Raw genomic sequence first — 25199 nt, 5'->3', positions numbered from 1 at the left:
TCTGCAGTATACCCGCCTGACCAGCTAGTGTTTACAAATCAGCAGTCAGTCTCACAGCATCAGAATGAGGGTCCCTGCATGATCCGGACAGGTATGTGAGCAACATTCACACCTCTGTAACGACTCGTATTCACGCGTTTGAACGTGAATGTGAGGCTCGCGAGAGGAGGAAATGCGCGTGTTGCAACTTCGTCTCGTGCCAGTGTGTGTCGGAAGTAGCGACTGGGCCCGTGCACTGGTTCGTGTACGTGCTAATAGCCTAGCTAGCGACATTAGCTGTGCTGTCATCTCGGTTCATGTTCTGTGACAGCTGACGGCTGCGTTTGGTGGTGTTCCGGCTATTCAGTTAGTTTAGCCTTCATTTTGCATTGTAGCAGCTGGAGGCCACATGTTAGCGAAGCTATTGTTCGGTTTTGTAACGTCCGAGTGATGGCTGCGACTTTCCCACAGCGCAGAAAGAAAACTCTGTGAGCATGTTACACTTAGTGTTTATTCTTTGCTCGTTTTATGACATGTACAGCATGGTGATGTGTTAATAGTTGGACTTTTTGTTCTTTAGTTTGTAACTCGAAAGGATCTATAATCGGACTGATTGCGTACAATTGGATTTCAGTTTATATTTTCTGCAAACCACAGGTGTCAAACTCCAGTCCTTGGAGGGCCGCTGTCCTACAACTTTTAGATGTGCCTCTGCTGCACCACACCTGAATAAAAATAATTAGGTCATTAGCAAGGCTCTGGAGAACTGATCTACACAAGAAGGAGGTTATTAAGCCATTTCATTCCAGTGTTTTGTACCTGTGGCACATCTAAAAGTTGCAGGTCACCGGCCCTTGAGGACTGGAGTTTGACAGCCCTGCTATAAACTCATCCTGACAGTATTTTGCATGTGAATTACAGTATATGAGAACATTCCTGGTTGATAATACTGATTTATTTTTTTGGTTTTTGCTTTTGATCTATTACAATTGTCCTCTTTTTTTTAATAAGGAAGTGAAATTTGCTTCAGTTTATTTAATAGTAAGTAGTTTTTGAAATTCCAATAGCAATTCAATGAATTACAAAGATTTTCCCTATGTGTGGATTAAAATTTATGTTTTTTTTTTATTTGTGAATGCATCATGCCACGTCAAATTACAGAGTGCTGCTTGAATGGTTAATACTCCTAATATTGCAGGAATTCTTATTCTTGATTAATTTATAGAAAGGAGTCTAAAATATCAGATTTTTCATCATTGTGGCCTCCTAATCACTGATCAAGACATCTGTCTGTGTAGAATAAGAAGACCTCAGCTGTGAGGTTTTCAACAGACTGCCAACATTTCATATGGTTGCATGATCAAAATTCTATTATTCCAAGGGTTAAAACAACTTTGCTGTGTGTACAATTAGCCACCTGATTTTCTTTTTAAAAGTAATGGCCTAATAGAACAGCTGAAGGACACTATTAGAAAATGCAGTTTACTTTCTAGAAATCTCATACACCTTTTGAGGTTCATCTGACCTAATGTAGCATTTCTCTGATGCTGAAAATGTTATGGAGTCCTCTCCACTTAGTAACCTCATCAACACCAAAGAGTGTTTTTGTCAGTGCAACTTGCTAATGTTTACGGGTGTGTTGCATTCACTGTTCGCAAAGAGGTGTGATGTTTAGCTTACGACCTGCTGATTGCTAATTAGTTCCAGTGGAGTTGTATGGTCTCCAGTAACCCTGTTCTCATGGATATGATTTCTCTAATAACAACAGATTTCCCTTGCGGGCAAAACTTTTAAGTCTGTTTAACTTTTTTGCTGTTGTTCAAGAGTCATTTATCAGCCGCAGCTGACAATGTGGATTACAGAGCATTTTCAACAGTTCAGCAAAAGAATCCTTTCATTGTCTCCTTTGCACAGACAGGATGCATGTGCTAAACGATTGAGCGAACCCTAATAAAGTAGTTAGGAGAGAAAAAAAACTATCCCCATCTATTTTTTCTATCATAACCCCTTGCTGGTGTTCAAGCCCCCAGCTGGCCTACTAGTCTTCAAGTTCATCCTTTAAGCACAGATGTCCACTAATTGAATCAGTCAAGACTTGGAAACTTCATGGTATTTTGTAAACGCCATGATTCTGAGTATAGTAAGTTCTCAGCTCTTTGCAGAGCATGTGACTGTAAAGGCTCCTGAGCTCTCGCTATGTGCTGAACTAAAGACATGTGAGTTTGTTTAGCTGGAATGTTTCTCTTTGACTGGTCCACAGGCCACCTTTTTTAGTTTTCGCAGCTCCTCTCATCATGCATGTTTACTGGTTTTCATTCTGCAGCAGTCTACTCTGACGAAAGTGTATCTCGTATTAAACCGATTTGTCTAATTCAACTGACTAATCTGGCTGTAGTTACAAAAATAGTTTGGCCTTTTTGTTTCTTTATGGCAGTGAGGAACGTAACACTTCATTGTGTTTTGTTATGTAGATTTATGCAAGTCCTTTAGCTTGTAGGTTTCTTATCAGCATCATATGTCCTTCTCTCAGGGTTAAGTGAATCTGCTAATTAGTTTAATCGTTTTATTCATAGACATCTAATATTGTTCCTTAGTGACTCTGGAATATTTAATGAATAGGAGCTCAAATGGAAAGGAAAACAAAGCATCTTTTTTTTAAACTTGAAATTGTTTTGAGAGAGCAAGTGAGGCCAATATTTTTTTTTCTTGCTTAAGGGCAAAAAAGGTATGCTTACATTCATTCTGTCTCTTGCCTCCAGATGATTCTGTACTAGACATGGGAAGTAATTCTTCTGTAAAACTACAACAGTTTCACCCTATATTGATACCTATATGAATCCAAAACTTGAATTGTTTCACATGATGTAATTGCATTATTAAAGCAGGAAAACAATTATTTCCACTGCTGCGCTATAAAATATCATAATCATTGTTGCACTTATGTTATCTTTACTATATCTTCACTTTGGTGAATACATAGTGGGATTTTTTTTCTAATCAATCAACCTTAGGTCAGAATTTTCCACTTTTCATTGATCAGCTCTGATCAGTGGACCAGAAAAGTTAGGTTCTCCCTCACCCCCTATTCATTAAATGGGTAAAAAACTTGGAGTTTCTCAAATTTTTGATGTATAAACACATCAACCAACAGGTTTCACTTTCAGACAAGAAAAGGCTTGATCTGTGCATCACTAATAAACACCTGCTAAATTTAGCAGCATGACTTTTTGCAAGTTTTCTTTTCACGAGTTTTCTCGTCAGTCTTCCTTTTGCTCTTATGTCAAATAACTCTGGTGTAACAGGTGATGCTAACAAGATAACTAATTTCAAGTAGACTTGTCATCCGGATGTTGTTTAGACGTTTAATATAAATTTAGAATATTACCTCAGTGAGTGATTTGTGCCTTTAATTTCTATACCTCAACTATTCAAGTATTATATGACATTGTTGCAGTGTGATCCATAGACTCTGTTCACACTGGAATTTTTCTGTCATCTTGTTAAAAGGATTTTAAGTTGTATGAAAGACACGACAGACAAACGTCATCAGTTTTGAATTCGCAGCATTTTAAAGCTTGCCTCGCCTTCATGCCAGAAGCTGGTCCATGCCTGTTGGGGGGGGGGGAAACTAAACAGAAATCAACAAACCTTATGATTATCACCACAGGAGTCCTTCCAATTCACACTGAAAAGTGAGCTCAGACTAGCGCTCGGCAACACGTCTCTTATTTACCTTGCCTTCGTGTCCCGCTGTGCTGGCACAAAAAGTGGCTAACATGTCCAATTATTAGTTCCTGTATCTTACAACCTATTCATAAACCCTGGGCTTCATTATTATGGGAGTGTTTTACTGTTTGTTTTTTTTTCTCTTTGTTAAAATTTTATGTCAGCTACCTTCAACCTGAGACTAGTTTTCCCAGCAGTTCTATAACAAAGCATTCAAATGAAGAGAGTGTTATTAACCTTTTATCCTGAGTGAATTTATTAGAAATATAAAAATAATTTTTAAAAAAAGTCAGCTTTTCTTTCACTGTGACCGAAGTTGGATTGGATGTCGCGGTTTGGACAATTTAATTTAAGAGTCTCTCTGAATGGCATTTTCGAACCTGATTGTTTTCTCTTTAGTTAGCCGTGATTTCAGGCGATAACACAAACGCTGTTAATCACAAAAAATGTGTAAGAGCAGTGCTTAATTTCCCTGTGGAACTGCAACAATCAGTCTGGCAATCTGGATTTTTGCATTTCAGTCTTTTTGTTTAAACATTTCAGGAACGAAAAATATACCTTGAAACAGATGGACTATTATTTGTCTATTAATTTATTCATGCAGTTCATTATGAATTGATTTGAGTGTCTCGTAAAACATCTTTGCTGTTAATTATTGAAGTTACTCTAGTTACGGGGGATTAAATAATACACAATCTGCGTTGAATACTCTCAAAGTTTTCCAGTGTTCAGTTGTCGTTTTACAGCAGAGGCGTCACTTTACACCAGATTGTGGAACCGCACAAAGGCCTCAAGCCTGAAGCCTTTAAACGTGCATCTTTCATCCAAACGACAGACACATACGAACCTTAGAAAGTCTAGTTTTGGAGAGAAAATGAAAAAAGCATGATGTGTGTCTGCAGACTGGCTTGTGGAGGAAAATGATTTCTCTTAGTTTTTAATATGAATTGATATTCATTACTACATAACCAGATTTTTAATATACTTCTGCCCACTCAAGCAACTATAAGCCAGTTTTGTTATATTGTTCAAGTAAGGTTAAGGGGAAAAAAACGCCAATATTAGAGTTACCTTTTTCAGCATTCCTCTATTGTTCTGTAGTTGTGGATTAGTTCTGATCATTTACTGGGAAGGAGGGAAAAAAAATGAGCCGACTCAAGGAGAGCATTAGTCTCTGAGTGGGACAGATGTTTTCTAACAAAACAGAGCCATGCATTATTCATACGATATCATTTCTATATTCCTGGCATTTCTTTGCCAATCTGTCGAGCAGTGTTTCATCCACATGGTTAATAGGTTTTAAGAGGCCTCTTTGTTTTGGTTCTTTCCACAACTAATAAGGGGAAAGTCTGTGAAAGAAAGACCGTGCTCTGCAGATCAGTGCTGCTATTCTGCAGAGCTTAGCTTTAGTTAAAGCATTATCATAAACACTGAATAATCTTAAATTTTGTAGCGAATGAAAGATAAATAACTGGGTTAATCTAGAGTGTCTCGAAGACAAAGTTCAACTCGTCTAAGAACTCGGCAGGGATGAATGGACTCATGGTTTATCTGCTTGGTATTTAAATCCAGTTTTATTTCGGTCTGGTTGGTTGCTTGTGATTCGGTGCTTTTTTAAAATCTGCTAAATCAAATGATGTGACCTTAAAACTTGAATAACGGCCACACTGATAAATGCTTGCTGAGTAAACCAAACGATTTTCCATGTTCAGATATTTTTTTAGAGCAAAGAAAAGAAATATTGCTGTTTGGGTAAAATACTCTAACACAGGGGTGTCAAACTCCAGTCCTCAAGGGCCCGTGTCCTGCAGTTTTTAGATGTGCCACAGGTACAAAACACTGGAATGAAATGGCTCAATTACCTCCTTTTTGTGTAGATCAGTCCTCCAGAGCCTTGCTAATGACCTAATTATTTTATTCAGGTGTGGTGCAGCAGAGGCACATCTAAAAGTTGCAGGACAGTGGCCCTCCAGGACTGGAGTTTGACAAATGTGCTCTAACATAACCATATTTACAGCAGAAATGGCAACATGGGTTTTGAACAGCTCCTCTTAAGCCACAAAAACAAAGATTATAGACTTGAAGTCTGGAAATTATGTCTGAACTTATAATAGCAATAACAATACAAAAATATATTTTTTTGAGTGGCACATCAAGTACAAAACTTGACATCTTAACCTCTAAATAGTGTTGGCCGTCACACTTTACGTTTGAAGATGCCATATTGTTGAAAAGCGAACATGTTGAGATTTTCTTATTGTTTCATGCTGGAAGGTTTTCATGGAATCAAGTGATACTCACATCTTATCCTACATCTTGTACTCTTGCCTTTGAAGCTGGTGTTATTTCAACCAAAGACACTTCCTACTGAAACATTAGCGCTTGTTCATTTGGAAATTAGCCTTTTTGGCTGCAACTCAAAACTCAGAACTTCACTATTTATTTTTCACTTCGTAGCACATCTTGGATTACGTTAGATTTTTAAATGTGACGACAGAAGCTGATTTAGAACATGGTTTCTGAATAATGTTTTTTTGCTTGAACCAAGTAAAATAGCTCCTCCTCCCCCTGTCTAGAGGACTATATAGATTTTGAAGCAGTGGGCAATAAAAACACAAACTTTGCCACATGTTTAATACACTAAGCCACTTCAATAAGTTCCTCAATCTAATCACAGTTCCTCTAAATAAAAGCAGTTCCTCTTTTGATTCATTTTTGAAATTTGTCATCGACATGTATTGACACATTGCTACTGTTTGTCTTTGAGCGTAAATGCATATACATTTCTTTTGGAGTAAATCTTATATGTCAGTTTCAGGTAATTGGGTTAGAAACTGCTAAGATTTCGCTTAAACTTGAGTCCTGACTTGAGGGCATCTGAGATGTACTCAGGTTTGGACGGGTTGCATGCGCTATACACTGAAAAGAGCTTCTGCTTCTGAAGAGTTGCATGTTGACCTCCTGAATTTGAAAATCAGTGTTATTTGTTTAGATGGGGTGCAAAGAGCATTTGATTTGATTGTATACATTCTAGATTTATTCAACATGTAAATAGATAGCCTTGTTGTGTTTTTTTTTTAAAAATGGTAAGAATCTCTTCATCTGCACCTTTTTTTTTTTTTAACGGCTTTATTCAATAAATTATAATTTACATCCCGATGAGTCTCGTTTTGTCAGATTAAAAGTATCTTTTAATCAGGTGTTAAACATACTCATCAATAAGCCCATATTGCTATTTAAAAAAAAAAAGAGTTTTTCTTATATAATATTCTCATTTTAAATGTCACTTTTCAGTAACTGTAAGTGGAAAGTCATCATAATTAAAATAAAGGTTTTCAAACATCCATCTCCTTAAAACAAAAGGGCTTTTTAAATAATCTTCTAATTTATTGAATGGCTCTGTACTGTTTAGATCTACAACCCTAACGGAAGGCTAACGTTATGTTCGTCATGTTTCTTAGAGAAGGGGAAATAGCTTCTGAAACAACCGTTATTCAACAATATTCAATTAGAAAATGTCAAGGTACCTCTGGAAAGTGTGACTTTCGAGCATCTATGTTCACACATTACCATCGAGAACGTAACTGGCTCTGCACAAACTTGTTTTGTAACCTAAAAGCAGCGAGAGAAGGTTTGCCTCAGGGTGGCCTTCTGTTTGGATGTATCAACATACCTCATCGGGGAAGTCGGCTCCTGGCTCTCTACCCAACTCCCTCTTAATGACCCAGATTCTCTCCCTGTTCTCAAAAGTTGATGTTGCCATGATTTCTTTGATCCTTCGCTGCCCAAAATGCAGACACGTCTCCAGCTGAAGAAAAATCCGCCCTTCCTTTTAGGTTTCATCTTGAAATAGTCGCAAAGGGGGAAGGGGAGGTAAAAAATGTCTCCTATTCATAAGAAAGGCTGTCGATTAAGTCTGACTATACAGTACAGACCAAAAGTTTGGACACACCTTCTAATTCAATGGGTTTTCTTTATTTTCATGACTATTTATAAGGCAAGAAATCCCACTTATTAACCTGACAGGGCAGGTTGACCTATGAAGTGAAAACCATTTCAGGTGACGACCTCTTGAAGCTCATCAAGAAAATGCAGAGTGTGTGCAAAGCAGTAATCACAGCAAAAGGTTGCTACTTTGAAGAAACTAGAATATAAGGGGTATTTTCAGTTGTTTTACACTTTTTTGTTTAGTGCATATTTCCACATGTGTTATTCATAGTTTTGATGCCTTCAGTGTGAATCTACAATGTCAATAGTCATAAAAATAAAGGAAATTCATTGAATTAAAAGGTGTGTCCAAACTTTTGGTCTGTACTGTATACTAGTTTGTTACCTGGTTGGGCTTCGGATTCATAAAGAACGTTTTATAGTTCTCGTATTTCAGAAACACCTCTGTTTATTTCCTAGTAGAAGGAAAGTCTGGCATCAAAACATTTAAGTGATGTATTTATTTGCTTTTCTAATGACTTCATTAGCTTTGTCGACTCTCTTCATATATCAGCGTGAGCTCAGTGGAACCTCAGACATCTCCGGTGCTTCTTGTTATTTTCAGTCATTCTTCACCGACTGTAACTGCTGTCAGAGTTCTGTGAAGTCCCTATCAGTTCAAAGAAGATGGCGTAGCCTTGTTTTTTCTTTCTTTTGGTTTGCTTCCCTTTTTGTCGATGCATTACTGATGTGATACTTTCCTCCTGCAGAAACATCCTGGCTTTCTGAGTCTTGACCTGGGAGAATCTCGCGGCTTTGTCGGTAAGCGCTCAAACAAGTTAAAAGTTGATTTTTTGTTTGTTTGTTTGTTTGTTTCTTTTTTAGAACAGATCAGATTTTTTTTTCCAAAGCAGAGCTCAGGTTTTGCTAAATCTACTTGGTCAGACATGATGAGGAACGTTAGTGGTGAAGTTTAGTTAAATATCCTGAAAGTTGTTGACTCATCTATTAGTAATCTGCAAAATAATTACTGCTGTTACTACAGACACAAACTGAAATATGTTTAACTGTAATTTTGATCTAATAAATGATGACCAACATGGGGTAGAAAATGCACACATTTACATTTTCTGTTTGTTTTAGAACAACAACAAAAAATTAAAGCAACTTTAGAGAGATTGGCTAAGAATTCATATATATGCATGCCAGATTTTGCATATTTGTCCTTGCCAAGAACAAGAAAAATCTACCATTCTCATTTATGCACTACTTTAAGTACTGGTCTGTTACATGAAGTGCAAATAAAATACGTTGAGTACCAAGTCATAATGTGAATGAACAAGAAAAGGTTCAAGGAGTTTGAATATTTTTAAATTGCACTGTAAAACGGTGTTTTTAGTTTTGTTTTTGCCTCACTTTTCTCATTCTAGTCCAGCTGGGCCGCAGTCATGCAGCACCCCAACTTTGAGACCCGCCACCCGCTCCAGACAGACGAGCAGCAGGAGACCGGTTTCGACCCGCTTCACAATTTCAACAAAAATCGCAGCAGTATGTCAAACCCTGAAATAATTTGATCCGTTTCTAAAACAACAGACGCCTAACGAGGGGGTGGGGGGTATTTAGCCAGTTGAGGTTCACGACAAATGTACAAGCCAAAATAAAATAAAATGAAAACTGACTGAGATTTGAGTCACAGGCGAGACGGGGTGAGCCTCAGGGCGAAGGATGTTTTTAGGTTTATGTGGGAGAGAAAGAAAATATTGTGGAACTGATGAATATTCATTGTGAGCGTCTCTGTGGAATGATCTACTCCTTTAACTAATGCTGATAGACAGCTCTCTGACTTGAATGCTTGTTTACCTGCAGGCCAAATTAGACGTATTACCGCCATTAAAGAGCAAGAGGCAGTTTGCCACTTTGCTTTCTGTCATGACTTTCCCCCGCTTCTGGCCGTTTCTGCTGCATTGACCTTGACGAAGCCAATGAAAACCAAAAAGAACCAGTCATCTTTGGAGGCAGCTTCTGTTAGGAGTTTACAGAAAAAAATATCATCAAAGAAAAATGTATTTTTGTTTCACTTTCCAGCACTAACACCTCCCTCTTCTGGTTACCTTTCAGGAGGATCTCTTGATGGCAGCTTCTCCTCCCAGTCTGAGTCCACCTTCCTTTCCTACAGGTCTGTTCTTTCAGTTTTACTTGAACCTCTTCCCTTCTGGAGGACACTACTGATTAGTTATGGTGTCTGATTTGGGTCGAGCCGCCCAAAACCCCTAATCGCCTTTCTCCTGACGTGCAGAAAAGAATGGGACGACTTGTTCCTCAACAGTAATTACCTGGCCAGGATCCGGCAGGCTGGCATCAACGGTCGGCTGAGGAGTAGTCGCTTCCGGAGCGTTTGCTGGAAGGTAGCCGTCGAGTTGATCAGGCCGTCTGATCGAGTTTTGATTAAGTAATCTATTTTAATAGAACAGAGTACTTTCGAGGAAAGTAGAAGCTCAAAGTTTTTAGTCGTGGAGGGTCAGATTTCGGCATGTTTCAATTTGATATCCTGTGTTGGCAGCTGTACCTGGAGGTCCTTCCTGAGGACAAGGGCCAGTGGATCAAGAGGACCAAGGAGCACCGGGCTCAGTATGAGAAAATCAAAGAGATGGTGGGAGTGCCATTCTGCTCAAGATTCAGTTTATTTTTTTTTTACTATTACTGCTTTATCACTACATAGTATTTTCCCCCCTAATATCTAAATACACAGTGCCATGCAAATGGCTAAAATTGTTTTGTAATCAATTTTCGACCTTTAATGTACGACACTGTCATATAGCCAGGTTGACACCTCCCTGGGTAATGTCTTTAGAAGTTATTTTCATACATCTACATAGTGTTTTTTCTTGATGAAGCCCTGTATTTTGTACTCAGCGAATATATGCGTCGCTGACAGTGAAATTCTCTTGGCATCCAGTATCTTAGCAAGGTCTTTTATCTTTGTTCTGTGTTTACACTTCAGGTTTTCCCCCAGTGTATTTTAGGCCTGGCGGGCCACCAGGCTTTACTTGGCTAAGCATTGCCTATTTATTTAAGTCTTTTTAAAATGTTTGCATGTTTAAGACTTTATAGCTGGTGTTCAAGTATAAATTTTCTAATCTTTCAATAACGCATAATTATCAAGTGATATTTTCAAATTTCTCGTCAACTTTAAACATTTTTTAACTCAAAAACACAACGAGCTCCTGGATGAATGACATCCTCTCGGTGATTGAACCTAGGAGCTGGCTCTGTTACCCGAAAACAAAATCTACCAGATTGTGTGTAGAAAGCATTGTAGTCCTTCATCTTTCTGTCTTTATTGTTCATTTGTCACAGCACATCACTAACCCCCGTAAAGCTGCGGGCCAGCAGGACCTGGTCGTCAACAATCCGCTGTCCCAGGATGAGGGGGTGAGAATTTGTGCTTTTTCGTCGGGTTTTGTCTTTGTCTTGGATGCTAATGAGTGAATATTCTTAGCAAGTCACATTGACAACATCCTGATCCCTCAGCGTTGGTCCCGGAATCCTAGTAACAGTTGCTGCTCTACTTGTTGGACAGTTTTTATTAAATAATCGTGTCAAATCTTTATGTGGTAAACAGCTGGAAAGCAGAATGTAAAGTATGTAAAATGTTTTTTATGACAACCTGCCAGGTGTTGGTGCACATAAAGTGTTTTGTAGTGATTGTAGAGATCAATATGCAATAACAGGAAGATGGAGCACATCATCCTAGTTATAAAGTCCTTACACTGGCTCCCTGTAACTCTGTAGACTTTAAAATACTGTTGTTGGTTTATAAATGACTGAAAGGCACCAAAATGCACTAAAGATCTGTTGTTGATGCATCAACCTTCCAGACCTCTCAGGTGTTCTGGTTCTGCTCTGCATCCCCAGAACCAGAGAAGCAGCATTCAGCTTCTATGCACCACAAATCTGGAACAAGCCTCCAGAAAACTGCGAAACATCTGAAACGCCGAGTTCCTTTAAATCAAAACTGAGTTACCAAGCTTGGTAACTCTACCAAGAGTTGCTTTTCGGCCGTAACAAATGGAACATTGACCGGATGTGTATGATTTTGCTGGTGGCACTCATAAAGATGTAATGTTTTACATCTTTTGTCTCACATGTTTTGTTCAATTGTTGACTGCATGGTGTTTTATGATGTAAAGCACTTTGCAGTGCTTTGCTGCTGAGTTGTGTACAAATATACTTAATTGATTAATACTCACCTTAAGTTAAATTCAACAAAACTCGTTATAAGTTTTCATACTTTGACCCAAATTGCATACATTTTTTTTCTGGAAATTATGGAAATGTTGCCTTAAAGTTTTCTGATGCTAAAAATCTCCCTACTAGAGAAGTGAGCATTTTATTCATTTATATCTGTCTTCACAAAAGGGATGAGCTTTTGTTAATCCATTAATTTATTCAGTCACTTATTATTGTATCTAATTAATGTGGCTGCACGTTTATTTCTCCTGCTACAGATCCTTCAGATTTGCCTAATTTGTGTCGTGTTTTTGTCCCCAGAGTTTGTGGAACAAGTTCTTCCAGGATAAAGAGCTGAAGGGGATGATCAAGCAGGACGTTTTTAGGACGTATGCAACCGTGTGTCTGTTGTTTTTTTTTTTTTTTAAACTTACATTTTCTGCTGCATGAAATCACACATTTGTTCTTATCCTCCTTCAGATTCCCTGAGATCTGTTACTTCCAGAACGAGGATGTGAGGACCAAGCTGACCGACATTCTCTTCTGTTATGGCAGAGAGAACGAGCAGCTGCTCTATAAACAGGTGTCACCTTTTGTTTTCTTTCTTTGGCTGAGTCATAGTGTTGATGATCATGATTTTTGGATGGATGAGGCATCTAAAAGTGTAGGATTTATTTTATTAATCTATTTTCTTTCATAATCTCTTTGTTTCTTTTCATTCTTACTCTTTCCTTCTTCCTTTTTTTTCTTACTCTGATTCTTACTGCTTTTCCCTTTTTACTCTTTTTTACGCTTTCTTACTTGTACTCTGTTACTTTCCTTCTTACTTTCTTTCCTATCCTTCCTTTATATTTTACTCTCTTACTTGCTCTTTCATACTCATTTCTTTCTTTTTCTTACTCCTTCTGTATTTATTCTCTCTCCCTTCTTTTCTTAATAGCAATTCTTGCTCTTTTCCTTTTCTGTCTTCCATTTGCTTCCTTTCTTTCCTCAAGCTGAAGAACAAAATGCCTCCGTAACCGTATGGTTATCAGTGTCAGTAACAGGTGCCAGCGAATAAATAGATGGCTAGTAAAACATCTACTTTCCAAACTGGAAGTGACACATGGCGGGGCATTGGCTAATAATATCTAAATTAAAGCTGCCATCAGGAATTAGAAACCTCGTGCATCATTATTAAAAAGACTGATCACAAATGCAGCATGCTCTTCCATCTATCGCTACCCTTATAGCGCCATCTCTCTGTGTGTGTGCGTGCGTGCGTGTGTGTGCAGGGGATGCACGAGCTGCTGGCCCCCATAGTGTTTGTGCTGCACTGTGACCATCAAGCCTTCCAACACGCCAGCGAGACGGCCAGCCCCAGGTCAGTGTGTGCTGAATCCGTTTCCCTTTCGTTCCAGCTAACGTCTGCTTCTCTGCAGTCGGCAGATTCTGATTTTCGTTTTCCCTGCAGTGACGAGATGAAATGTCTGTTGGATCCTGCGTATCTCGAACACGACGCCTAGTGAGTGCAGAGCGCATTAAGGTTTTTGGCTTGTGACAAGTGTTGTCGTCTCATTGCTTGCCTCTCTCGTATCCGCGCCTCACTCGTGCCCCGTTCTGCGTTCAGCGCCATGTTCTCGCAGCTGATGGAGACGGCGGAGCCGTGGTTCTCCACCTTCGAGAGGGAAGTGAGGAAGGTCAGTGTGATTGCGCTTCGAGAAACGGCGCTCTGTGATTGTGCCGCATTAGATTACACCGACATTAAGTAATAATCTTGAATCAGAGGCCCTGCTTGATTTGATGCCACTCGGCCTGTTGCCATGGTAACCGCTGATGCAGTTTAATGTGCAGGTTACCAGAGGATAAGCAAATGCTTTGTCAGACATAAGACTGGCTGTATGAGTTTCTAATATCTGTTTATTAGAAGACAGCCGTACAAAGAGATACATTTTTTAATAATTTCTCAAGACATCATTAAACAGACGCGTTTCACGGGAATTTTGTCCCGGAAAAAGCGCCACTGTCCGCCGGTTTTTGCTCCGCTTGAAGTGAACTGCAGTAGAAAGTGGGAAGCTGGACCAACTGTAACCTGATTCAGTTCTGCTGTGGCGTCTAAAAGCGGACCACGAACGTGGAGGCTGTGAAGTAAAAATTAAATTACTTGCTGCATAGTTTCATATAAAACGATCACGCTCAGTTTGGCAATTTAGGAAAGGCAAGCTGTGCTGCTCGTAAGAGAAACGGCGCCTACAAAGACGATCGGTGCAAATTCATAAGTATACAAGCACAGAAAGAAATTCAGCCACGAGGGTTATTGTAGACAAGACTGAAGATAATAATGAAAGTTTTGAATTTAACAACAAACATAGAAACAACAAAACATTAACTCTGTTTCTTCTTCACATGCTTAGTACACTTTGTATGGCTGTAATGTGTTAAAATGTAAAAATGTTCAATCTATTAATAAAGTCCTGTTGTCTGCAGAATTGAATTGAAAATTAACCTATCAGAAATAACGGTTCATCTTTGTATAACTTATATTTTACAGTGTTACTGTAAATCCAACTGAGAATCTTTGGAACTGGTGTTTTCAGGTGTCCAGTCGGACTGAGTTTGAGCTTTTTTGTAAAGAAAGCGGCCAGATATTCGATCTCTAGATTCACAAAGCTGGTAGAGACACACAAATAATGGCTGTACATATTTTTCACTCAGACCGGGTGAATTAAAATGCATGTCTCACTATTTAGATCATTATTTGTAAAAAAAAAAAAAAAAAAAAAAAAAACCCAAAAAAACAAGCAATTAATCCTTTTCTTTCCACTTACGATTATGCAGTGTGAGTTGTTTTATCACGCAAAATTTTAATTAAAAATGCACAAGTTGCAATGTGACAAAATGTGAAAAAGTTTGACCGCCAATATTACTTGTGCTAGACGCTGTGCTAGATGCTGTTTGTTCGCTAGTCCGGTGTCATGCATGTTAGTCTGCCCGTTTCATATGTTCATGTTTCTCCGCAGGGTAAGGAAGAAATGCTCACCAGCATCCCCTTCGCCCGGCCCCAGGACGCTGGCCCGTCTGTCGCCGTGGTGACCAAAGTGAACCGCATCCAGGACCAACTGGTGAAGAAGCACGACATCGAGCTCCACATGCACCTGAACCGGCTGGAGATCGCTCCGCAGATCTACGGCATGTCAGTAGCTTCTCCTTCAGCTTAACCTTAATCTTTTCTCATCTCTGCACAGACGCCCCTATTTAGTTTTTTTTTTTTTTCTTCCCTCAGCCGGTGGGTTCGCCTGCTGTTCGGCCGTGAATTTCCCCTCCAGGACCTGCTGGTAGTGTGGGACGCTCTGTTCGCCGACAGCATCACTCTGGATCTGGTGGACTACGTCTTCGTGGCCATGCTGCTCTACATCCGAGATGCTCGTACGCTCCATTTATTGCCCAGATCCTCCAGTGTAGAAGCCATGTGTTGGCCTTTGTGGCATGTAATTTGATAAGACACTTGTGAGCTGAAGAATCACATTTACTCTGCTTCATTTAATAAGATGAGGTCATATTTCATGAAGCAGAAGGCAGCGATACATTATTTCTGCTATTCATATAGGCAGGTTGGGTTATGGTTAAGGTGTTTTTTTTCTTAGTAATCTATTATTACCTGAAGATGCGTTGCATTTAAATTTGCACTTTAAAATCTGCAACAGAGACAGAACATTGATGGTTTTTAGAGCTTGTCCAGTTTTGTACCAACTTAAACCTGTATTAAAGCTCAAAAAATAGTTTTTTTTACACTTGTTTTTGTTTTCCCAGTGATCGCAAGCAACTTCCAGACCTGCCTGGGATTACTGATGCATTACCCTCCCATAGGTGACATCAACGCTTTACTGCAAAAAGCTCTGTTCCTCCGAGATCCCAAAGTAAGCTGACATTACACCAGAAAAGCAACGTTTTGTTGACCGTCCCAGTTCGCCTGCTAAGTTCTGTTACATCTCCACTCCGTTCAAATGGGGGAACAGAAAGTGAGCGGTGTCGAAAAAAAACGTGGAGAGTGTTGCGAGTCCTCAGAGTCGAGGCCGTGTCTGCTCCTGCTTAAGAAGGGATTTGCTCGACTTTTCCTGTAGCACAAGGAGAAGATTTGCCAAACTTAACCGCCCACATGGAAAGCAGTGGGTGGGAGTCCTCCAGCAACACTGTAACCAAAAAGACATCTTGTTGTGCTGCGACACTGTGAATGAATAAGGAGAAAAAAAAATTTTTAAAAATTGGCGGTGAATGTTTTATTTCATCACACTTCAGCTGTTGGGTGGTTTTGACCGAGAGATCCTGAAGCGCTGGTTGGAGATTAAATTTCAATAAACTGTATGGAGTTGCCTGGATACAGCAACTAAAAATTTAAAAACCAACACCAGGCATCAATACTATGATGTCAGTTAGATGAGTCAGAATAAATACTGAATAGATTTCACATAATTGATTATGAATTACATTTGTGTAATTTTATTGTATATTTACTGAAATACCTCTGAAAATGGAAAACATACTTCAGGTTTATAATCTTTATATGGTCTAAATTGCTTTTTTTTTCACCACAGTGACATAAAAATGATAAATATTAGAATGTTTTAGAATTTATATATAAATTCTCATGTATGTATGTATGTAGGGGTGTATGTGTGTGTGGGGGCGTGTGTGTGATGGCTAAATTATAAATTATTTTTATGCTGTGTTAGAAAAAAATAACAAATGAGGAAGATATTTTGTGCTCAGTGTTTTTTGTTTTTTTTACCTCTGGACCAGGTGCTTGGTAAAATAAAATATTCCTTTGCGTTTAGCTTTAATTAAACTTAACGAAGTTATATGGATGAAAAAAACAAAGAAAAAAACCCAGCAATAGCCATAGTAACAATAAAAATAGAATTAGACAACCAATAAACTATGGCGATATAAAAATGCTTTTAGGTCAGTTGGGCCTCATAAAACATAACAGATTATGGCCAAAATAAATTCAGATAACCTGCTGCAGATGGATATTATTTTAGTCATATAACTACATTTCTTTATTTTGATAAATTAAATAAAATGACTTAAGATTTTAAGCTGTTAAACAGGTGCAAAGCCTAATCTAAAATTAACACAAAAGTAACTTTTTGCCTTCAAAGGAAAAACACTAAAAAAAGGTTTTCCGTTCACTCTGCTTTTCATTGGATACAAATGCTTAGTCAAAAACTGTGAACCCAGACGGGAAAAAGAAACAAAATTGCCCAATTTGTGCCTGTTCTGACGTTTTCTACATGAGTTTGATTATTTTTCTGTTATTAAAGCTCTTCAAAATCTAGTAAAAGTTTTTCTTTTCTTTTTTTTAATCCTTGCTTTCAATTTTGTGGTTGTTGAGTTTTAAATTGCACTATGATTATAACTGCACATGAAGTGAAATGTTCTGAAAAGGCCCAGTGTCGCATATCGGGATGAAAACGTTGCAGTTCCCACAGTGAAGGCGCCTGGTTGTTGCAGCAGCTGCTTCCTCCTGATACTGATACCGATACTACTCCATCAGCAGTATCAGATAATGTTGGGGCCGTCTGACTATCTAATCCATCCAGCCTCATTTCTCTGAAACATGTGAGAGAAAAGCACTGCATTGTTTAATACTGGGTTGATCTTAAATTTCGGTCAGGCATTCGTCCAACATGGTGTTTTACAACCTGAATTGGCATCCTCTGTGACTCAGAGGTGTTTCTGTAGTTATGCAGTCATGCATGGCCACAACTTGTAGGTTGTTTCGTCTGATCTTCATCACATATTCACAGATCTATTATTTTCTTTCTCTCATGTAGAATAATCCACGCCCGGTGAACTACCAGTTTCAGCAGAACCTGGATTACTACAAAACAAGAGGAGCCGATCTGATGAACAAGACACGGTACAGAGATTTTAAGAAGTTTGGTTTCAGCTCCAAATATACATGGTGATGCTTCACTTTAGTTGGCAGATTTTAGTTTATTTATGAAAGTGTTATTAAAACCAGGAGACGGTGTGTATGGTTTATTGTGACCTTTTCATTGATTCGTGTTTCTCAAGTTGCTCTGGTTGGTCTCAGTTTATTTAGGTTGAAGCAGCTACTTTAACTCTTTTTCTCTTTTAAATATTCGACTTATCTTCAAGTAAGGTCTCAAAAAGTATAAGACTGCGATATTAGACTTTGTTTTTGTATGTTACATTGGGTTAGCTATAAAATGTTACATTTTAGAAATGCAGTTAGAAAACATGGATATATTCCAAGAACTTTCAGATTTTTAAGAATCCGTCATGTTTTGTGAAAATGTAAACTGAAGCACATGACTTGGTCTTTAGGATAATAGATAATGTCCTTTTTGCCTATGTGGATTCATATAAAAAACATTTATATTTATGATGATGTAATCAACATGCCGCCGATCAAAGTCATTCAGTTTTTCCTTGATTGTGATCTAGTCGCTCTTTAAACACATCAGCATGTTTTGATGGATGACATAACATCAGAATCTCTTCATCATCCTGGACAAAGTTCCAGAGTCATTTTTCTGTTCATATTTTGCTGTCCCGTCTGTATCCATAGGTCCGCCTCTATGGCGAAAGCCGCTCCGTTGAACATCAACAAGGTGTCCAGCAGCCTGCTGAGCTTCGGCAGGAAGCTCATCGCTCCGGCCATGTCGGGCGTGCCCAGCAGCGTTGCCCCCATCAACAGCGAGGTGTACTCCTCGTCCTCCTCCTCTTCGTATTCCTCCTCGTCCTCCTTCACGCCTCCTGCCTCGGCGCCCGCCCTGTCTCACCCGCTCGCTGAGCCCTCGGCACCGCCGCTGCCGCAGACGCAGGTCCGAGGCCAGACGCAGAACTACCGTCTGCTGAAGTCTGAAAGCATGCCGGTCCACCTCGGCAAAGGTGAGGACCAAGAGACGGCGGGGAGGTGACAAAGTTAATCAGGACAACCAACTCCTCCTGCTTTTCTCCCATATATTAATGTGTATTTTTGTTCCCAGTTAAAACACTAAAGTCTTCTCTGCATGTTCTTGTTAACACCGACCACCTGGATGTGTGTGTGCAGCCACTGGGGTGTGTGGTTGTGGCTACATCAGCTTTGACTCTCCTGTCTGTTAGATGAAGTTTCAGGTGCAGTGTCTCAGGGCTCTCTCCCAGAACAGACTCTTACTGACACACAAGGTAACCGCTACCAAGGCAACCGCTTGTGTGCCATGCAACCCCTCCCGCTTCCTCTCCCTCAAATTTAGCCATGCTTTTGCAACTCCATTAGCCTCTTTTCAGCAAATGCGTCCGTTCCTCACTCTTCATCTGTTTGCTTGTGTGCTGCTGTGTAAAATGCAACATGTTGCTGTAGAACAGACTCCGAGTCCTGCATGTGGATGTGACTGTAAGCCTTAACCAGCAGGGGGCGATCACAGCTTGAGTGTGATGGATGAGTCTATAGCTGCCATAAACACTGTGTGAACTGTCATGTTTTTAATGCTGGATCTGATGGCTGTAAATATGCTTTGAAGTCACTGATGTATGGAATATATTTATTAATAGAGTTGCACTTTGTAGGATCTCCGATTCATCTCAAAATAGATCTGGTTTGTAGATGTTTCACTGCACCTAGTAGGTGGTATGGTCTTATGTTCTGATTATCTTTAAATTTGTTCTTTCAGACTCTGTTAGTCGTAACAGAAATAAACCCTTGAAATATATTACTTTGTGGTGTAATGTGTCTTTAAATAATGAGTCTCCCTTTTTAACCCTGAACTATCATGAGGACACCAATGTCCTCATGGACCCACTGACTTACATTCATTTTATCACATCCATGTGTTACAATGTCCCACAATGTCCCGAATTTTAGTCGATTCCTCCATCTGCATTTTCCCAGTTACTAAAGTCGGGAGAACCAGAATGTTGCGGAGTATTTTTAATAAAAATGTGTTAAACAGTTCTTCTTTCTTTCTTTTTTCTTTATTGCTTTGCTTTTTGTGATCAGCTGGAGTCAAAATCGAAACATAAATTCTGTTAACTCGAAAGCTCAAAGTCTGGGAGCGGTCAATTGAAGGGCAGAGTCACAACTTTTAAAACATTTAAATTACAAATTACTTGTTTTCCAATATATATTGAAACCCTGACTTTAATGCCTAAAAAAATTAGCAGTTATTCAGAGGATTTATAAAAAAAAAAAAAAATCTTTTTTAATAAGATTTCTCTTTTACTAGCTATGGAAATTTCATAGTTCATCTGCTGTGCTTCATTTGATCACCCAGACAACAAGAATGAACAAAATGTACTGCTCAGTTTAATGTTTTAAGGAATAAAAATATGACTCAAGTTCATACATTTACTTTATACTTTTTCAATGTTCTCACCTTTTTTCCCCCCTCCATCTTCCAAAGGCCAAAGCTCCAGGACGGTCAGCTCCTCCCCCAGCACGGAGAGCCTTTCTGGTGGGCGGGGCCAGTCCTCTGCGTCCCCGCCTCTCCCGCCCTCCAGAGGGAGTGATGTCAGCTGCTCGTCTCCTCCCCTCTCAGCCACCAAGAAGGAGTCCTTCTTCAACATCACCCGCTCCCGGTCTCACAGCAAAAGCATGGGCAAGAAAGAGATGGTGAGCTGTGCGCTTCGCTTAGCAGTAACCTTTTATTCCTAGCCTTCATTCGAACTTTGTTGTGGTTTTTTTTAAAATTTTATTTATTTATGTTTTTGTTCATCAAAAGGACGAGGATCTGGAAGCCCAGGTGTCCTTCCTGCAGGGCCAGATTAACGACCTGGAGGCCATGAGCAAGTACTGCGCCAAGATGATGAATACGCACATCTGTGAGTTCCGACGCGGCTCCTTAACTTATTTATTTCCTGAGATAAAAAAACACAATATTTATCTCTACATCTAAATTCTTGTCGACATTAAGTGGGGTCAGGATGTTTACGTTTTGTAGAACTATTTGATTTGGTGGCATTTTAAGAAAGGAACTTCTCTGCAGGTAAAATCCAGGAAGTGATTGTGCAAGAGCACCTGGAGAAAGAAGACGAAGTCCTCATCTCTCTAGCTGGACTTAAACAGGTAGGGGGGGAAAACGTATTTTAATTACGGATTCTACAGTTTGACTCTCCTGGCTTCAGCTTTTTCTGTTTGTTTTTATGTAATAAAATATCGTCAGATCAAAGACATCCTGAAGGGAGCGCTGCGCTTCAACCAGAGTCAGCTGGAGGCCGAGGAGAACGAGGAGATCACCATCGCCGATGACCACTACACCTCCACCGCCGCAGCGACGGAAACCTCCCTGGACAGCGCGCGTCACCATGGCGAACGGCTTCAGGGAGGCGACGGCACGCAGAGCAGAGACTTCTATCTGGACCGGGGCGCGAGTACGGACGGGAAGGATGAGGAGGAGGAGGAGGAGGAGGAGGAGACGGCGACGACCCCGCCTGAGCAGCAGGTCATTAGATCGTCAGTCCTCCTCTTGACAACTGCAAAATTATTATTTTTTTATATATATCACTTGAAGGTTAGTTGTGAAAACAACTCATGTTTATCACTTTGGGATTTTATGTGCTAGGTCGGTTTTAAAAGATTGGTAGCAATAAACATCTGAAAAGTGTGGAATGCATTTGGAGTCAGTACATTTAAACACTTTTTTACTAAAGCCACAGCAACAAAACGGTTAGAATTTGTGCCCAGCATTGTGTAATTATTTTATCTCTTGCCCCCCCCCCCTGAATTGACATACTATTGAGAATCAGATCATATTTACTTATATGTACAAACCACTGGCACCAACTCCATAACATTATAATCAAAACAGATTTAATAAAATGAGTTGCAGCTCATTGTATGAGCCTCAAAACAAGTTCCAACTTCAGTTCATTGACTCAGTGGTTCAATGTGCATTTTTAGATTAACAGTCAAACTTTTTAAAAACTTTTAATTGGTAAAGGTAATTAGTACATTAATAACATAAGTTCCATCCATCCATCCATCTTCTTCCGCTTATCCGAGGTCGGGTCGCGGGGGTAGCAGCTTCAGAAGGGAGGCCCAGACTTCCCTCTCCCCAGCCACTTCTTCCAGCTCCTCCGGGGGAATCCCGAGGCGTTCCCAGGCCAGCCGAGAGACATAGTCCCTCCAGCGTGTCCTGGGTCTTCCCCGGGGCCTCCTCCCGGTGGGACGTGCCCGGAACACGTCACCAGGGAGGCGTCCAGGAGGCATCCTGACCAGATGCCCAAGCCACCTCAACTGGCTCCTCTCGATGTGAAGGAGCAGCGGCTCTACTCTGAGTCCCTCCCGGATGACTGAGCTTCTCACCCTATCTCTAAGGGAGAGCCCAGCCACCCTACGGAGAAAACCCATTTCGGCCGCTTGTATCCGTGATCTCGTTCTTTCGGTCATGACCCAAAGCTCATGACCATAGATGAGGGTGGGAACGTAGATCGACCGGTAAATCGAGAGCTTCGCTTTTTGGCTCAGCTCTCTCTTCACCACGACGGACCGGTACAGCGCCCGCTTGACAGCAGACGCTGCGCCAATCCGCCTGTCGATCTCCCGCTCCCTTCTTCCCCCATTCGTGAACAAGATCCCGAGATACTTAAACTCCTCCACTTGGGGCTGGACATACTTCCACTCTGGAGTTGCCCAGGGAGAGAGACGTCGGGCAGGAGTGGGCATACTTGTTGCTCCCCATCTCGGCGCCTGTGCGTTGGGGTTTACCCCGGTGAACGAGAGGGTAGGATCCCTCCGCCTACGGGTGGGGGGACGGGTTCTGACTGTCGTTTGTGCTTACGGGCCGAACGACAGTTCAGATTACCCACCCTTTTTGGAGTCCTTAGAGGGGGTACTGGAGAGTGCTCCTCCTGGGGACTCCCTTGTTCTGCTGGGGGACTTCAACGCTCACGTGGGCAACGACAGTGAGACCTGGAGGGGCGTGGTTGGGAGGAACGGCCCACCCGACCTGAACATAAGTTACCAATGTTTTTTTATTTTTTGGCAATTTCTTTAGGCTTTTTTTTTTTCAAAAGGTATAGCTTTTTAACATTGTGCAAAACTTGCAACAATATTGATTACAGCAGCTTGTCAGAAGTGATGAAAAATGCGCAACATTTTGCATTCACAATAGGCTTCCTCTGTGCCTCGGTTTTTTTTTTCCACCATGAGCTGCAGTTACTCGTTTACGATGTAGTTTTGCTTATTTGTTTTTAACATGACAATAAAGTGGTAATGAGTACACACCAAACTGCGTTAAACTGAGGAATACTAAGCATATTATGAATATATACTTGGCATCGCTTTCACAAATAAGAAAATAATCTTTTAACCCATCAGCATCAAATTATCAGGACTTTGAAACAATTATTTAAACGACTGTCCGCTTCGAAGAAAGAACCACGGACTTGCCAAACTGGTCAAGTCGAATCTTGATAACTCCACCGAAGCTTTTTTTTTTTTTTTTTTTCTAATAATTTTACCGGCAATGTTGCGTCTTTGTACTGCCAATAGTATAACTATTCTCGTAATATTATGACTTTATTCCTATATTTAAAAAAAAAATCACAGTCCGGCCCTAATACTTCATATTACTTCCTTTACTTACTAACTTCTGACTCGGTGTTTCTTCTCAAGGTCACAAACTTCGTTTCTACTGTAGGGAAATATGTTTCAAAACATGCGCGCTTGTTTCCTCCTTTAGGTTCGCTCTGCTTAGAACAGCTGGAAGCCATTTCTTCCACTGCCTTGCACAGATGGCCTGTTGATTAATTTGAACACTGCCGCCACCTGGTGGCCGGAGGTTTGTTTGTCAAGCATGAATAAAGACGAAGTCCTGTTGCTTCTCGTGCAGGAAGGACTGAGGTCCGACAATGTTAAAGTTTGCCACAGACTTTCAGTTGGATTTAAACACGTGAAGGCATTTTGATTTATATAATTCATTTTTAGATTTTTGGCTGCATGTGGCTGTTCTGGTAGAAGTGAACCTCACTACAGTGTTTTGCAGCCTCCTTGTGTATCGCCATACATATTCTCATCAGGACTGAGCATCTCAGAATAAAAACGGTTATATATATATATATATATATATATATATATATATATATATATTCTCTTTAAATCTCCTGCTTACAGGTGGCGTCGTCTCTGATCTCCGAGAGAAAGAACTGGGACGATTACATCCTGGTGTCTCAGGACGGAGACCTGCCAGCCGAAGGGAGGGAAGCCGAAGGAAAGCTGCCGGTGAGGCGAGGGTGCGCCGCTGTGCGAATGGAGCCCGAAGGCTCATCCGGGACTTTCCACGACCCCTTGATGACTGGCACCACATCGGGCTCCTCCAGCCCGGAGGAGGGCTCCACCAACAGCAAGGACTCCGACTTCACCATAGTTAACCCGAACGACCTGTGAACGGACGGCAGTTCTCCCTCTCTTGCACCCGTTCTGGAGGTCTGATGAAACTGAGTTCACAGGGTAGGGAACCACCTGCTATTGGTGCCATACCACTAAAAAGTTGCACATGTGTGGACTTTGACATGGAGAATCACAAACGTCCCGACTCTTCATCTCTTTAGCCGTCATCTGTACCATGCGAGTCCTGTCTGAACTGATGCTGTAAGCTGTCTCATCCAATGCCTGCTAGGCCTTTTTATGGGTTGCTACTTTCCCACCCACACCTGTTTCCTATTGTGATTATTGTAGTGCCATTCTCTGTAGAGAGAGGGCGCTGTTGGACTGCTTTACTCAATCACTACACGGTTATACTGAAGGACCTGAGACTGCAGTTTTCCTGCAGGGGAAAACTTTCTCCTCCTGCTGTGCTGTTTGGGAGTGCGAGGATGTTTTTGTATGAATGCGGAGATCCAGCCATACTTCTGCCTGTGGTGTGTAAGGGTGTGTGTCCTCGTGGAGGACGGCGTCTTCGCCGATACTGTAACAAAAAGGATGAGGTCCTCCGCGTCGACGTCGAGGGCAGCTTTCTCCCGCTTCTAAACCAGTGCCTCTGACCATTCTTCTCTCAGCCAAACAAAACCTAACTCTGTGATCTTATTGGTTTTTTTTTTAATGGTCTAGAATGAATATTTTTTAACCCTTTAGATGATTGATTTTCAAGATAAAGTGATTAAATTAAGGAATGAGTCTGATTTAATTTTTTTGGTTTTTAGATCTTGTCTAGTTGTGGACATTTTAATGTAATAACTTGGTTCTCGCGTCGGATGTGGGTTGTTCTCCTGTTCTGTGCGAATTATGTGCGGCGGTACGCAAAGAATGTTCCTCCAGCTGCCCTTTCAGCATAATTAAACCTAGATCAATAAAACTATATTGCTCTTGCTACAAGCTGACTGCTGTCTGGGGAGTACTTCTCTTACTTTTA

At 40.5% G+C, this 25199-nt stretch overlaps 1 protein-coding gene across 3 annotated transcripts; it reads left to right on the top strand.

The window, feature by feature from the left end:
- On the top strand, positions 1 to 25167 carry tbc1d5 (TBC1 domain family, member 5). 3 transcript variants are annotated; one of them, XM_028035456.1, is made up of 23 exons: positions 1 to 91; positions 8403 to 8454; positions 9063 to 9180; positions 9751 to 9808; positions 9929 to 10037; positions 10193 to 10282; positions 10990 to 11064; positions 12184 to 12251; positions 12343 to 12445; positions 13137 to 13225; positions 13316 to 13366; positions 13472 to 13541; positions 14862 to 15034; positions 15125 to 15267; positions 15652 to 15758; positions 17676 to 17761; positions 18437 to 18759; positions 18976 to 19038; positions 20253 to 20461; positions 20571 to 20670; positions 20835 to 20914; positions 21012 to 21290; positions 23963 to 25167. In XM_028035456.1, exons 3-23 carry the CDS (start codon positions 9081 to 9083, stop codon positions 24233 to 24235), a joined length of 2649 nt encoding a protein of 882 aa, XP_027891257.1. In that variant the 5' UTR covers positions 1 to 91; positions 8403 to 8454; positions 9063 to 9080; the 3' UTR covers positions 24236 to 25167. The 3 variants fall into 3 exon arrangements, with proteins under 3 accessions (XP_027891257.1, XP_027891259.1, XP_027891258.1); XM_028035457.1 differs by lacking the exon at positions 1 to 91 and adding an exon at positions 446 to 467; XM_028035458.1 differs by lacking the exon at positions 18976 to 19038.
- Positions 25168 to 25199: the final 32 nt, after the last annotated feature.

Source organism: Xiphophorus couchianus, chromosome 13 (assembly GCF_001444195.1).
Source record: "Xiphophorus couchianus chromosome 13, X_couchianus-1.0, whole genome shotgun sequence".
Taxonomy (NCBI): domain Eukaryota; kingdom Metazoa; phylum Chordata; class Actinopteri; order Cyprinodontiformes; family Poeciliidae; genus Xiphophorus; species Xiphophorus couchianus.
This window is presented reverse-complemented; position numbering and strand designations above follow the sequence as displayed.